This window comes from Scatophagus argus, chromosome 3, assembly GCF_020382885.2.
Source record: "Scatophagus argus isolate fScaArg1 chromosome 3, fScaArg1.pri, whole genome shotgun sequence".
NCBI classification, from domain to species: domain Eukaryota; kingdom Metazoa; phylum Chordata; class Actinopteri; family Scatophagidae; genus Scatophagus; species Scatophagus argus.
Window position 1 is genome coordinate 2,441,481 of NC_058495.1, and position 16,590 is coordinate 2,458,070.

Below are 16,590 nucleotides of genomic sequence, written 5' to 3' on the forward strand. Positions count from 1 at the left end.
ACATGACAAAAAACATCTGAGGAAAACAAGTCTTGAAAAATAGTAGCAGATCTGGAATCTGGGTTAGTTTTTTTCAGTGTCATTGTGGTCTAAATTCAAAAATCTCCTCCAGACTTGTTTTGAAAAAAATATATATATATATTTGTGATTTTGTAAACAATATGGTTTTTCCATAAAAATGAAATTACCTCATTAAAAATGTAACCAATTAATTGTTGTGTCTCATTGAAAAAGCCAGTATTTGATTGTAAGTACTGGTACATCTCTTAAGTATCTGTGTATACTCCACCAAATGTACTTCCAATGTGAATCATGAGAATAATGGTAAGGGGAAAGCAAAACGATTTCTATTTCCTATCATACTCGCAGTTAATCATTTAACTAACAATATCATTTGTTAATGCATTTAGGCCAAGTTATATTTTTGACTTATCGGGTAAAATTTTACTACACAGTTTCAGGGCTTTACTGTACCTTTTCTTATCAGTGGTTTAATATATTTTTAGCTTTCCCCTGAATGTTTTGCATGCGTGGATGTAAACAGATGCGACAAGAGCAGCTCGGTCTCAGAGTTTATTTTCAGTTTAAGCAGTAACATACAATTAATAATCTAGTGTAACAACAGAGTGTTACTAAGTACTAAGAGTGATTATTTCATCAGGTATATCAGGTTAGTAACAGAGATGTTTGTAAGTCAAAGCATTGTTTTAAAGCACTTTCATTCATAACATTTGAATAGCATCACTTTAATTTGAGACAACAAAGCAAAGCGGCATTAACATCATGTTTAGTGTGTTTAAAAATGCTGTGATTAGAGAATTTAACAGTCAACTGCTGAAAACACAACAGGAAGGATAAAACTTGAACTGAATATGAACCCCCCATAGATAAACAAGCAGGATGGATATTATGAAATGCAGAATTTGAATTTGTAAAAAGGACACGGACACAATAAATGAACTAATATATTGAAAAACATGTGTAGGCTACTGCCAGTTTAAAAGTAAAACCCATAAACCTGAAGTGGCTTCGTCCTGTTGGTCACAGATAAACTGGCTATACCAAAGATTACAGAAGACATTACAAGCTGGACCAGCTGTATGAAATGGTATACATTCCCCGTCTCCTAAGAGGGTACGATCGTCCTGCCCCCCAGTCCCTGTTGGACATTTTTCTAACATCGCAATGCTGTTGATGAACAAAGTTAGTTTTCTAGCAATTTGCCTCCTCTTTTCTCTGCAACTGTTTCACTTCCTTCACCACAACAAATCATGATAACTGGCGTAGTTTGAACGGGTCGTGGTTTGCAGGCTCTGCAAAGTGGCAGATGTACCCCCCTTGTCTTGTTTCTGAACTGTGTGGTTGTACTTAAGGCAGACAGCAGCAATCTTTTAAACATCTTTCAAACCTACAGCATCCTCTACAGGTGCTCTGCTGTACTGCAGGAGGGCAGTTTAAAGGGATATGGTTGCATACTTTTGTCCAAATGTGAATTGATGATGCCACTACTTCTTGCTGATGATGAAACTTCTTCTTGCTTGGTTTCAGACATGGTGAAGAAATAGCTTTAGGCTGGTTTTATACTGCGTTGCTGTTTCAGATGTTTTAGCTAGCTCTGTCCTGTTAGCTGCTGTTCAGTTTAGCCTGGAAACCAGCAGCACTGGAAGTCTCAGCCTCAAACATGATCAATGCAGACCGCTGGGAAAAAAACAAATCTGAATTCACCCATTAATGACAAGAAGTAACATGATCTCAGCAGGTCTCCAATTTCTCCACATTTATTTCTGACTTTGATCAAATTAATTATCAACTTTAAATTAAAGATACTTTAAAGGCTTTGGGTGAGGCTAAAAGATTTTAAAAACCAATCCCGACTCATTAACAACGAAATTCTTTTATTTATTACTTAATCAATTCTCTCCAGACCAGAACAGCCATTAGATTTTCTTCCTCCCTTTCTTTTGCTCAGAAACATTTGGGAATACTGTTTCTGTTGCTTGTCATTATCATTATACAGCTGGATGTGAAAAACATCTGACAGATTACTTAACAGTACTTGTTTTTAATGTAACACAATAAGAGACATATTTCTATGAAAACTGAAAATTGAGGCTATCCGCCCATTTTCTATACCGCTTATCTGTCAGGGTGACAGGGGAGCTGGAGCCTATCCCAGCTGACTACAGGCGAGAGGCGGGGTTCACCCTGGACTGGTCGCCAGTCAATCACAGGGCTGACACACAAAGACACACAACCACACACTCTCACACTCACACCTAGGGGTAATGTAGAGTAGCCAGTTCACCTAACGTGCACGTCAAATCCGACCTATCCAACCATTTTTACCATTACTGACCATTGATGGAACGAAGAGTTCAGAAGTTAAAAAAATGGAGGAAGCTATCATAGCTAATGTCACCTTCCAATTGATCGACTTCTTCAATTGACAGCTCCACAACGAGCACGACTGACTATTAGCCAACTGACCAATAAACTCTTTATGGAATGACATTGTGTCCATTCCTGAGAAGAAAACACCAGAGGGGAATAATCAGACAAGTACAGAGAAAATAGAAATAAACTTAGAGCAACTTTGTAACTGACTAGTATGAGCATTTCAGTAACAGCTTGTTTTTATATTCACTGGTTATATCTTTTATTCTGGTTGTTTTTATATTTATATAGTGTTGTTTTTATATTTATAGCATTAGTACTTGTAGGTTATTGGGCTTATACCGGGACCAGGGAAACTAATTTCGTTCCACCTCATGTTTCTACATGTGTGAAATGACAATAAAGCTCCTTGAATCCTTGAACCAGCTCTGATAATTCACCAATATTCACAGTAGTGTAGTAGTAGCCTCTCCAGTAGCCCGTCCGTCTTTTCCCTACTTATGATCAGTATAGTTTTTATTATCTAAATCTAAATACTTTTTGACTAACCTATACTGCTGTAGTCTGCTACTGGATGCTTGGATTTCCCTCGGGATCAATAAATCTATCTCCATCTATCAATTACCCATGCAAGCAGTTTGCAAGTCACCAAGCTACTACACCCTAATATTTAGTGAAGACACACATGAATTTCATTTGAATACTTTCCATTGTGACCATAGACCTAATAGTATGAATTAATAAGCTTGTGGTGAAACCTCTGATCTCAGCATTTTCTTTACATTATTTTTTGCCTTTATTATTGGATGGTACAGCCAAAGACAGATAGGGAGAGGGGGAGAGAGAGGTGACCATACATACTATAAAGTCTCAGCTCACAATCAAACCCAGGACACAGCCTTAGTACATGGGACACATGCCCAAGTGAGTTTCCAAGAAACCCCTGATATCAGCATTTTAAGCACCGTAGTGTTTTCTACCTTGAAAATTAAACCACAGGTGAACCAGGTCATCTGTTTTGTTACTGAGCACACAGGTAAAATACAGCACATATCACGATTTAACCTCAGTCAGATGAAAACCTCATACATCTCTTTATTTTGCTGTTTCTCATGCTTGACCTACTTGTTGTTAAACTGATGTTTTTTTTTCTGGCTTCCGCAGATTTTAGGATAGTTTATCTTTGCTCAAAGTGGGGTCAGGTCAAGAGGACACGCCACTGATTTGTTCTTAAAACATCAAGAATATATGATGTTTCCATGCAATACTGAGGACATTTATCAGCACATAGTGGCACATTTTCTGTAAACTGTTCATTAAGTGTAATAGAAAAACATCTTTGGTGAGTGGTGATGACATCAGAGACACAATGATGGACACAGGTGTCCACACAGAGACAATAATGAACTCTGAGACAGCAAATAAAATCTTAGGTTTGGACAGCAACAATTCAGTTCTTGATGTCAAAGATTAAAATTTTATGAAGGTAAATTGTTGATATGAAGGATAAATGACAGGAACAACACTCAGAGTTAATTATTTTCTTTCATCAGGACACCTGGTGGAACATCACAGTATCAGGATGTAGAGATTCTGAACACCTGAGAATCTAAACTAAGGAGAAAAGCAGTTTCTAACATAAAGACAAATAGATAAATTCAGTTCCTCCAGGTTAATTTAGTTAGAGTGGAGCATTTTTATGGTAATTGTGAATTTGTGGGAACCACTGAGCATCAAACAGCTCTGGGATGGTGATTTTATCTAAGAATGACTCACAATAATGGGTCATTTTTCATGTGAAAAAGTCGTTCTGGAGGAACAGTATTGCAGCTTGGCACAGCTGAGCACAGCTGTGTGTGTCTGTCTACTGGATGACACAGCAGCAGGTTGCTGGGTAATTGTCAGCGCTGACTTTGTGCTCGTTGCCGTAGACGAAGTACACATGAGAGCTGCCTTTCCACTTGTAGTTCACCTTAGTGATGGGGATCAACTCGACTGTCTGCCTCTGAGTCAGACAGAGAGAAAGACAGTGATGTTAAAGGAAAGGTTTCAACATTTTGGAAAATAAAATTCAGCCTCTGTCTTTCCCAGAGCGAGGTGTTTGATGGATATCACTCTCAGCATGAAGAGAGGGGAATAGCCAGGCTCACTCTCTCAAAAGTCACAACGTCACTTCTTACATTCTGAGTGAAACTACCTATTGTGCACATGTGGACATTTCAGTTGCTTTCAATGCACACAATTCAACTTCAAGTGCTTCCACTGAACTTTTAGTTGATTTGTTTCTGACCTTTCAACTTTCATTTCTTATTCCTCAAATAATGATTCAGCTACTTTCAGTGCTTATACATCAGCTGACACTGAACTTGTTAGATTAGTTTGGTCAACGTCAAAGGAATCATGTTGTGTTACTTAAAATGGTGTTATGTATAGTCCTTTGAGACAAGCTGCCTGTAAAAACGGACTATACAAATAAAGTTGTCTTGTCTTGTCAACTTAGGCTATTAAAAATAGCTGTCCCTTCAAAAAAATGACCAGAAAGAAAAGAGCATCCTGTGGCCTCCAGGGGCCTCAAAAGTTACAGTGATGCCCATCTGTGTTCTGGAAACCCAGACCTGAAACTGATATCCATCTTCTCGCCTGACTCTGGAGAACACAGATAATATGTTACCTCCTCCTTTATGCATTAAATATTTTAAAGACCTTCAGTTATGTGTTTTCAAGAATTTCCCTTCAGGGATAAATAAAGGAATTCTGATTCTGATTCTGATTCATCTTTGATCTTCTCCAACATGTGTCTGTCTGCAGACCTACCTGCTGCAGGATCCTGGAGGTCTGGGCGTACTTGCTTTGGTGCTCCCTGACCAGACGCTCTGAAGCCTCGGACATGGCCGGGTTTGGGAACCCGAGCAGCGGGTAGACCTGAGAAGAGACGGAGAGATCAATAGACAGTGCTGACAATAAAACAGACATTTGTGATGTCCTATAATTGCTCCATCACCTTGTGCCACCCAAAGAATAAACTATCACTGTCTGCCTGTCTTTTTGCCACAGCAAATGTCATGTACATGATTGAGGGGGGTTTTTAACCCAACATCTAGTAATTTTATTGATAACATTAATATTGATGTGCAGAAGATAGCACAGCTGCTGCTTAATTTTATGGGAATAATCCATACTAGGGATGTGAACAGTTAGTTGACTGGTTGTTTAAACGGCGACACCCGAAATACTAGTTGGTTATTAAACTCATTATTATTGTTCTACCAATCAATGCCCATGTAGAAGCCACTTCTGGAGCTAAGTGTATGTAGGACACCACCCTGGTCCTTTGTACTTTGGGTTACAATATACCGTTGGTAAAACCTTTTACTTGGGACAGGTGTAGCTGGACGGACAGGCACAAACAGTTTTTTGAGGGCTACATAAGGCAAACGCTGTGTTGCTGGATTGGCGAAATGATTGGCTGAATGCAGATTTCTAGACAATGATTTCTTGTATAGAACATGTAGAAAAACATATAGTCCAATATTCCATCAAAGACAAGAAGTGGAATTGAGACTTCATTCGATTCTGCTAAGTGGTGCTACGGTCAGGTATTAGTCTGTCTATGCAGCACTTCAGTGGCTTTAAGTTCTTAAATATTGACATAATTTACATTTAAATTTCATGTCTTCATAGTCAGATGTTGCTTTATAAAAAAATGAGCATCTGTTACCGATTTTGTGGAAGATATTATTGTGAGTGTGATTAAGGTTTTCAAATGGCTTTTATAATATATATATTTTTTTTTAGAAAAAAACATTTATCATTACAGATTAAATTGTGTTCAATTTTGACTGTTTTCTGAATGTTTTCTTATTTTTAGACTACCGTATTTTCCGGACTATAAGCCGCTACTTTTTTCCCACACCTTTAACTCTGCAGCCTAAACAACGATGCGGCTAATCTATAGATTTTTACGGGCTGACGGCCCGATGATGCGAAGAGGAAGACGCCAATTTTAAGCGTACTTTTAACTTTTAACTTTTAACAGTCATTCTGCGTGTCATGCACATACCATCATCATGGAAAACACTCGAAGAAATGCATATGATGCAGCTTTTAAGTTAAAAGCAATCGAATTGTCTGTCCAAGAAGGAAATAGAGCTGCTGCACGTAAGTTTGGCGTAAATGCATCAATGGTGAGACGTTGGAGACGGCAGCGTGAAGAACTGACGCAATGCAAAAAGACGACAAAAGCTTTCAGAGGTAATAAAAGCAGATGGCCCGGACTTGAAAACGTATGTCATGTTACAATGTGGACACCTGCGGCTTATAGTAAAGTGCGGCCTATATATGTACAAATATTTTTTTCTTTTTAAATTTGGTGCGCTCGGCTTATACTCGGTAGTTGAACAGTCAAAGTTTAAACGCCGGTGAAATTAATCCTTAGGAACATTCCTACCAGGTACTGGTTGTTCTTGAACAACTCCTTCCCGCTCACTGAGTGAAGATCATCAGTGTTCAGGCCAGAGTTCTGCTGCACCACATGGTCATCCACATGGTTAACCCTAAACACACAGATAGACAAATACAATATAAATATGCATGAATAAACACATTTATACACTCATATACAGACATATACACAAACACATGTAAACAAATATACACACAGAAACATACACACACACACACACAATTTCATAACCTCATTTAAGCTGGCCTTAAAATTGTTCCAATTTAAAGTCACATCATGTAGGTTTAACTTTGTGCCACCAGGGGGCACCAGTGCATCAGTCATCGATCATACAAAACTACATTAATTCACTATGTGATGATTAAATCATCTATCAAATTTGTTTGATGTCATGCGTTTTTGTTTATAGAAAACTGCTGATAACTAGTTGCTGCTTTCAGGCCCTTTTAAGCCTTCTCAAGAAGCCCATGGAACATGTTCAAGGAGCCCTGGAACCACCACAGACCCCTAAAAGCTCTTATAGAACCTCCTGAATTCTTATAGGACTACTCTAACATCTTCAACGTTTTAATCAATCTCCTTAAGGACTTTCGGAACCCTTTGAAGAGCCACCAAGGACCTGAGAATTGAGCAGCAACACCTTGATTTCTTTGAAACTCGAAAATAATACCTCAAGCATCACTGAAACCCCTGCCAGAACTACTGTAACACGGAGTCTCAAGAAATCTTCTCTGGGATTTCTAGAAACTCTTAGCAGCCCTCTACAACTTCCTCAAGGACAATGTGAATTTTCCCTATCCTTCAAGGACTGCATGGAAAATCCTCAAGGACCACTGAATTGTCTTCCAGGAGTCCAAAACCCAGTTTCAGGACCCTTAGAACAGCACTCACTACAGTTGTAGTATCAGTACTCACCACTCCACTTTGAGCTTGATGTAGGTCAGCAGTTGTCGTTTTCCTTTACACTTTTGACACTCCTTCATTCCCTGAGCGTTACATGAGGTACACCTGCACACACAGACACAATTACACATGTGGCACACGTGCTTCACATTCTCTGATCCAAATGTACTGACTGGTGTGTTTTTTAATGCTTTCCTCAAGTTACTGATCATTTTGTAAACTGATCTCTTCCCTTGCTGTCACTGATTCAGTGTCTCCTTTAACTGAAAATCAGCTTCAGAAGGTAGTTGCTCAAGAAGTGTTTGCTGAAAACCACAGGAAATCCTGAAAGTTTAAGGATTACTACATCAACGTGTTTTGAGCCACCGCCCCATATATCTGAGGTGTCATTAATCAAACCTATCAAGACCATTTTCCTTCCTTTTCTCTTTTATTGTGAAAACCTGACAGTCTTACAGATTCAAACATCTATAACTTACTTATTCAAAGAGAAACAGTCTAAAGGGAACATCTCTCTAGGGCATCAGTAGACTTATTAAGTTACACAGGCAAAACAAGTTAGTCACTGCCCTGGAGCACCAGGACTACCCGCCCCCCTTCAGGACCTGTCTTTGCCTTTAGCATCACAGCGAGTGCAGTTCTCATTGTCCTTCATTCCAGCGCCGTTGCACACCCAGCAAAGTTTCTGCAGAGACACAGACAGAAGAATTAACATGGAGCATTTCACTGTAAATACACATTAGTTGGGACTAATTTTATCAATTTATTTATCTACTACATCCTCAGCCTCTACTTTCATGTCATCAAACCTTTTCTGTCTGTAATGTTATGAAGTGGCTACGTTAAAAAAAGCACAATCATTACTTTATGTAATATAATATAATTGATTATTTGAGTGATTGACTGAAAAATCTTACATCATATCCACTGCCTTGGCACTCAGTACATGGCATCATACCTGTAGCATGACAGGTGTTGCAGTCCTACAAACACATAAACACAAACACAATTAAATAATTACTTTAGGAGCCCTGTTCACTAAAGGTTTGTTTCTGAAGCCCGCAGTTTTTTTAAATTGTTCGCAGTGTGAGCGGTGTGAATGTACACCATCAGCAACACAGTGATGTAAAATGGACGCTCACAGGTGCTGAGCACCTATTTTACACTGAGCACTGCACATTTGGTGACAGTTTTCCAGTCACCAAGAGCTGGAAAGTGATTAACTTTGGCTAAAACTTTGAGCCAGTCACAGTCAATTTTTTACCCAGCCATCCAATCAGTAGATTATAAGACAATAAATAATAAACCTGTGGAACAACCTCATTTAGCAAGTCAGCCCATTTAAATCAGGGTTTAAAACACTACTGTTGTTTTCTTGCTTTAATTTTTCTTGCCTTTTAAATGTAATTTCTTTGAAAACTGAATTCATCTGCTTGTTTTTGCTTCCATTATTTTTTAATTAAATTTTTAATGCTTTATTTTTAATGTATTTCTTGTAAATGTCCTTGTAAAGCACTTTGAGTTGCTTTGTTTTCCGAATGATGCTATATAAACACATTTCTGGAACCCACCAAGGACCAATGACAGTTCTTCAAGGATCCCTTGATGATCCTTGAGGACTATTTGAACCTTTTAGTTAGATCACAGTCAGATCATCATTTTTACCTCTGATCTAAATCAGAACTCACAGCACATTAAACAGCGGGTAACCACAGCAACAGAGTGGTCTTTGACCGATAGCTCCTGTTAACCAATCACCTGGACGGAGGAGGTGTAGGGCACGCGGATCTCCTCCGTGTGATTAGTGAAAAGGCTGGGAGGCGTGGCCTGGATCTCCCAGGGCCGTGGGGCAGTCTGGGTGTAGAAGTCAGCTGGCTCACCTGTCGGTCACACAAGAGAGACATGCCACTACCCTGTAAATCAAAATCATCTGTTAGCTGAAACCTCATGCCATAGTGATGTCACCAGGGGTGTCTCAGCTGCAGATTCATAACAGAAAGTCTGTGTTACAAACTGGAAGAGCGAACTTTGAAAGATGATAGGAGTTTGGTGCATAATAGCGACTAAAAGTCAGTCTCTCAGAAGTACAAAGACTTTAAGGGAATTCAATACTGGATCACTGGGAAAGACCTTTTCTGAGACCCTCTTAGCACATTTCACTGGCTTCCTGACTGCTTGCTCTCATAGTTTGATGTTCTGATAATAGAGGCTTTAAAGTGTATATCTAACCTTCTTGTGTGAAACCCTTTTTATGCAACTCAGTGAAGTTATCCTGATAAGTCAGTAATTTGACTTTTCTGCAGTTAATTACCCCTGCGTTCATCACTACAAGGACCCAACTAAGACCCTTGAGCGAAGACGATTTGTCTGCTCTTTGCTTCTTCAAAGGGCTACCATGAGGTCCAGACTTGGTTTTTACAGTATGTAGCTTCTGCTACCAGGGGTCTCTCAATAAAAACAAAAGCATGGGAGTTTTTGTCTTAGGCATTAACTGTTATAGATGAAATCCTACCTGCCATGACTGAGGCAGAAATAATCACAAATGAGGTAACGTTTTAAAGTTTCAGCCACGTTATGTTGAGTCATCCTCACCGACTTCCTTCCTCACTCTCTGACTCTCTCCTGGACGTTACAGGGACAGGCAGCCAAATGGAAGGCACCATTACCATGATCAAATTATGGCTTTCTCTGGGTTTGAATGTTGTTAGATACATTCAGCGAAATCAAAGAACACAGCTCAACAAGATATAGGATAGTCATTTTAATACAATTTAAATATGCTATATGTTGCATCTTTATAGAAAACACAGGAGTTGGTCTTCCCAGAATACAGTTTATCTTTGTTGATGACTTAACTAAAATGTCCAAAAAATGAAGTCACTATATTGTCTGTCCTATTAGATAACAAACAGCATGCATATGCCTGTGTGTGTGTGTGTGTGTGTGTGTGTGTGTGTACCTTCATGAGGTTTTTGGGCCCACTCAGTTGACCTGGACTCAGTGAATGTCTCCAGTCGGTACTGCCAAACAGAAAACAAACTCCAACTAAAGATACTACATATGCAGTGATTTTAGATGATGGGGACAAATATAAAAACAACACGAGCATCCTTATAAACGACGTGCTCCACTCACGGATGATGCAGCGTAAATCGTGAACAGACTGCTAGCAAATGGTAACTGCTACGAGATCGGTTACCACGCTACAAGGTAACAGAGAAGCTCAGATTTCTTTTGGAAATGAGAACAGGCTTTTAGAGGACTATTTCTGAATAAACACAAGTTTTGTTTATCTGCAGTCTAAACCAGTAATTCAGAGTCTGAATCTGATCATCTTCTCACTTGTTTGTTATAAAGAGATGACGTTTTGACAGTGGAGACTCTCAAACTGTTAACACCGTTGACTGAAAGCTGTCCGAACACAACACCCCTCATATGGAATTCTGTTTTTGTGTTTCCTCTTTTGAAAAGGGGCTGACCCTGGTGTACAGGCCCACCTCCAAAATGTCTGGCCTGGTCAAGGTTTTGTAATCTCTATCAAGTGTACAACTGAAAGAGTTCTTATCTCCTAACAATATTTTATCTTCAGTTTGGTTTTTATGATAAGTTTGCCACTTATGTGTGACATACAGGCAAGAAATGCTGTACCAGTAAAAATTAAAAATGCCTCATCAAAATTCAATATTTGCAATAATTTTTTGGTTCCGGTTCTGGTTCCAGAAAGAACAATGTCTGGGTCCAGACCTGGACTGCAATCCACCAAATTTTGGTTCTTTTGCTACCAAGGGGGGATGGTGGGTTTTTGCACCCCTACTGCTTGCGTTCCCAGAAGAGCTCATTATTCCTGGTGTCAACGATAAGCAAATAACGCTTTGTGAAACTGCTTAGAAACCCAAAAACAGAACATAACACAGAAATCTTGCCTCAGAATCACCACAGTTTTCTACAGTATCAGAGCAATCCAGTGATAGCTATCTGTACATCCATGGACACACAGCAAACAAGATGAGCTAATAGCTAATTTGGCTAAGTTTTAGCCTGCAGCTAACTAATCGACTCCATGAAAAACATTATAAGAAATGTAGATCTAAAATTTAAAGCATGTTTATGATCCAAAATAGAAGTAAGAGGGTTACTGTGAGTGCTGATGTCTTAATCACAGGTGGTTTGATTCAAATAGCAACACCTGTTCCATCGAACACACACACAGGCCAAACAAGACGGAGTTAGAGTTTGCCGTTTCAGGCATGAAGATGTTTCGTCAGTTTTAGACATTTAGACCATTCTGGTTTGGTCACATTTGAATGGTCACATGACAGTCATAAAGTCATGAGAAGTGTTACCCTGCAGAGAACATTCACAGCTCTCCAGAGCTGCACTTTGACACAGCAGTGCTTTTGTCAAAACGCTAACACCCGTACGCTAACATGCTCACAACCTACTCATATTTAGCAGGTATATGTTTATGTTGTTCACCATCTAACATGCTAAAGTTTGCCAATTTGCACAAAACACAAAGTCCTGCTGAAGCTGATGCCATTCGTTTACTTGGTGAATAAATAAACAGTTGTGCACCACTAAGTTCTTGTGGGAAATCACGGTCAGAAGTGGTTCTTAAAGAGTAAGAAGTTGGAGGAGCCAATCAGTGATCTGTGTTAGAACAGCTGAAGGCACTGGCCCTACAGATCAGGACTGGTGCATTCTAATGTAATAAACACAGCAGAACACGGGCTGGTAATGGCAGCGTGAACACTGTGGACAACAGCTCACCCTGTAGGTGTTGTAAGGCTCCATGTTGGTGATGACTCCATCGGTGGCAGGAGCACCACTGTAGCAGCAATGAGACGACGCAAAGCTCTTGAACGCCTCAGAGGCCACATCCTCTGACAGCGATGGGATGCTACAACACACACACACACACACAAAGAATCACATTCTGAGTTAAATCAGAATATTCTCAGAATGCAGCCTTTGCTCACAGAGCACTATGAGCATCACTGCTGGCTGGAGCTGGCTGGTTGTTTAAAGGCTCCGCCCCCCCTCTGGAATACACAGGTTAACACAGAACACACAGGAAGTAGAAATGCTGCAAAGCATCACAACAGACCAATTCTGCTTCCCCGAATACACAGAGCTGATCTTTATAATAACCTCATGAATGTATAACATATAGATTTTGAGGCTTCAATGACTAAACAGCCCAACTGGTTAACATGGGGCTGACAGAAATGTGCTTTGCAGTCGCCTCCTGTGTGCCTCTGTCAGTTTCTTACCTCCAGTCATCAGGTGCAGGGCCAGGTTGGGGCGGGGCTACAGGCTCCAAGGGCACAGGAGGAGGGAGGTAACCTCCTGCACCAATAACAACAAACTTTAAGTAGTTGCAACAATGGGAACGTTATGTGAACATGTGCAGGTTGGAGTCCTCTTACCTCCTCCTGCCACAGTGCCTTCATAGCCAGGCACGTTGCCAAACATGTTGACTGCAGGGGCGGTGACAGGGGGATACACAGCTGGAAGAAACGATAGGAAGCAGTTAATATATCAGAAATGTCAAAAAATGTTTCTGTTAATAAATCGGAGCTCAAGGGGAGTTCAAAGCTGAAGAAAACCATCAACTTTATCGTTTTTAATTTCCTGGTTCACCCTTAATGTACAAAAGATCTAATCAGGCTGATAAGTGAAAACTCCTGTGCAGGTGAGCATAGGTGTGAAGGTCTTTAAAGAAACATGACACTTTGGGAAATACACTTATTACATGAAGCGACTGAGGCCACTAGCAGATAATAAAACTCAAGACAGTGGTTGGTTAGCTTAATTTAGAATGGAAACACAGAGCTACCCTGACTGGGGAGAGGGGAAGAGGAGGTTACAAAGGATGGAGGCATTAAAGAAGAGAAAGATGAATTAAAAATGAAGCGTGAGCTAGAGAACAGGACACAGAGATGAACAGAACAGAGGATGCTTAGAGAAGAAAAAGGCAATGAGGACGCAGAGAGGGGAGGAGATCGCGTTATTTTTATTCATTACGGTGTCCATGTTAGTATCTGGCCTCTCACGTCCCGCTTTTAATTAGCAACTCAAATACCATGCAGGCCTATTTTAGCTCTTTGTTGTTCTAATCTTTAACCTAAACGTGTTCTTCTTAGCTTACTGTACCATTTTGGTTTTTAGCCTCATGGTCGGTTTGTATTTGAATATATTCCTACTAGCATGATGCACATTTCACTCACTGTAAAGACTGTGAGTCCAGGACCTGTCAGTCCGGGGGGGCGTTGGATAGACGGACTTTGATAAAGTCGATTATTAGTCACACGATCACCAAGAAACCTGTGGTATAATACTTGGAAAATGGATCAACAAATCCATATGAAACCCTTCATACCCACTCATGCTGTTTGGAACTCTAACAACTCGATTTCGAACGCATCTGGACTGAAGATCTAAGCGATGAAAGGGTCGCGCCGTCAGACTCGTTACAGGTTTGCTGGATTTAGTTAATAAACTGGCACTTTTTTTCTGACTCCATATAAATCACCATGTTTACAGGCTTCAGTCACTTCAACAGATGTTTAAATTCAGTAAAAAAACAAAACAACAAACTTTAGGTTGATTCTTTTTTAAAAACAAAGGGTCCACGACTGCTTTTAAACGAGTTGAACTACACACTGAAAACCTGTTGGAGGTTTAAACCGTGTCGAAGCTGTATGAAACGTTTTCGTGCCTAATGCCTGCAGGACGTTTATTCCAGTCGTGTCCTGTTACGAGTGGGAGTGTGCTGTGGTCACTTTGGTGACGCGTGTAATATTGTGCAATGTCGTGTGTGTCGGCACCTACCTGCACTGGTCATCCTCGCGCTCGGTAATAAACTCTGGCCAGCTGTCCGTCACTCACACTGCCGATTCACGCTACTGCAGAGATAAAAATAGCGACCATAGCATGTATAACTTCCGGTTAAAACTTCAAAATAAATGCGTGCCGAGTCGAAATGACGGAATGAAGTTTTCCTGCTAGTAATTTTTACTACTTAGAAAATATCTATATAAGCATACAGAAGAAAGTTTTAAAGCTGTCTAATATAAGGGCTAAAATAAGTGCAGATACAGATTTTAAATAACCAAGTAAAAATGAGTCTGGCACACAACATTAAGATAAGAACTTTATTGATCCTGCAGGAAATTGTTGTGCCGGGGTTGCAATACAAAGAAGCATACAAAAGTAGCAAGTAATTTTTCACACAAATATAAAAATAACAGCGTAATACCTAAAAAAAATAACAGAGTATATACATGAGGTATAGAAGGGCATTGAAATACAGGGTATCAGTGTATTGGTTTTTGTAAATTATTTAAGACTGTACAGAAATAGTAACAGTTACATTCGTAAAAATAGGGAAGACTGAAGAATGAAATGTATGAACTGTGATCACACTGCAGGCTTAAGGTGGAATCTGCAGCACATTACTTTAAGTCCTCATATTTTATATGCAGCATGTAAATGTTTAAGAATTGTGGATAAAATAAGTTTAAGCAAGTAAAAGGCTTTTTTTGGTACTATGTTGCAATTTACAAACTTAACCACCCACATTCAGTTATGGTGCCCACAGAAAGGTATTGTTGACAACTACATTAAAAACCACTTACATATTTTGCTCTTTGAAGTTTAATTGTTTCTTAATTTAAAATAACCTTGCTCTGATATGATTTTAATTTCCTGGCAGAATATTTTGCCTAGTTTAATATTATTGATCTGAAAGTGGATAAATCCTCTCTGCAGACTGTTCTAGTTTAAATGATATCTGAGGGATTATTACCCATTTTGTTTGTTACACATTGAGTCTTTGGTTTTAATTATGACTGAGTATATTTTAGTGTCTAATCATACTCAGAATTCCAATATGGCAATAACTCTTTAACTTTTTATTGACTTCATTACTCAACCATAAAAGAATTCTGCCTGAACCGGAGTTCCAATTGCTGTAGGCTTTTGTTGTGAAATGCGCTGGTACAACCTCCGGTATTGTGAGTATCGTGCAGTAATATGCTGGAATGTGGACCACGCCCCATCTGGTATGGATTGTGAATCTGAGCAGCTCTACTGAGTTTAAGCACACATGGTATGGATAAGATAACGTTAATACCTACTGTACAACCCGGACTTTAGAGGATTTACTGAACGCCTTACTAAAACTATATATTGAGCAGTTGTAGAAACAGAAACTCTATAAGGAGACACTGAGGCTTGTAGGAGCAGTTGGATTCAAGGAGCTTTATTGTCATTTCACACATGTAGAAACATGACGTGGAACGAAATTAGTTTCCCAATATAAGCCCGATAACCTACAAGTTGGGCAGCGTATCGGTAGACTTATCCCCGTGGTGGGGTTAAATCCGAGTATTTTGTAAAATGTCAGCAGGCAGGCCAGGAGCTGTTCTCTCAGTGTTAGACGTGTTTCGACAGTCACCGTTTCTTGAGAGTAAATATTTCTCAGGTCAACAGGAAGCAGCTGTCCTGACTGGACTGGCAGTCACTGATGTCATTTCTGGTTAGCCCCTCCCCCCTCACCAGTGGGCAGCCACGTAGGAGGTCTGTTAGTCTTTCAGTTAGTTCTCACAGGATTGGTAGAATATCATGCAACCGCGTTAAAACATCAGGCTTTGCTGGGTGGATCAATAAGCAGAAGGTAACAGGGCATCACATTTCATCGAAAATGTTTGCTAGAAAATGTTTAGATGCTTCAGATGTTTTTGTAGCAATAAAGTCTGTCTTACCTCACCTAATAAAAGACCTCAGGGCAGAAAGATCTGTGGACATTCCTTCTGTCTTCCGCCCGG

General features: G+C 39.7%; 1 protein-coding gene across 3 annotated transcripts; it reads right to left on the reverse strand.

The window, feature by feature from the left end:
- Positions 1-559: 559 nt before the first annotated feature.
- Positions 560-14,678, reverse strand: LOC124054722 (protein SSUH2 homolog). Of its 3 annotated transcripts, none has more exons than XM_046381070.1 (12): positions 14,594-14,678; positions 13,189-13,269; positions 13,033-13,108; positions 12,530-12,659; positions 10,719-10,779; positions 9,518-9,639; positions 8,677-8,742; positions 8,365-8,444; positions 7,772-7,864; positions 6,842-6,947; positions 5,209-5,316; positions 560-4,399 (listed from the first exon to the last, which is right to left on the reverse strand). In XM_046381070.1, exons 1-12 carry the CDS (start codon positions 14,604-14,606, stop codon positions 4,259-4,261), a joined length of 1,077 nt encoding a protein of 358 aa, XP_046237026.1. In that variant the 5' UTR covers positions 14,607-14,678; the 3' UTR covers positions 560-4,258. The 3 variants fall into 3 exon arrangements, with proteins under 3 accessions (XP_046237026.1, XP_046237033.1, XP_046237041.1); XM_046381077.1 differs by lacking the exon at positions 14,594-14,678 and adding an exon at positions 14,481-14,545; XM_046381085.1 differs by lacking the exon at positions 14,594-14,678 and adding an exon at positions 14,142-14,441.
- Between the last annotated feature and the right edge of the window lie 1,912 nt (positions 14,679-16,590).

Excerpts from the sequence above, each read along its gene's own strand:
- LOC124054722 (XM_046381070.1), bottom strand. Across the intron at positions 9,640-10,718 it reads GGCCCAAAAACCTCATGAAG|GTGAGCCAGCTGACTTCTAC; the intron begins GTACACACACAC and ends TGTGACCGACAG. Across the intron at positions 7,865-8,364 it reads GATGCTAAAGGCAAAGACAG|GTGTACCTCATGTAACGCTC; the intron begins GTCCTGAAGGGG and ends CTGTGTGTGCAG.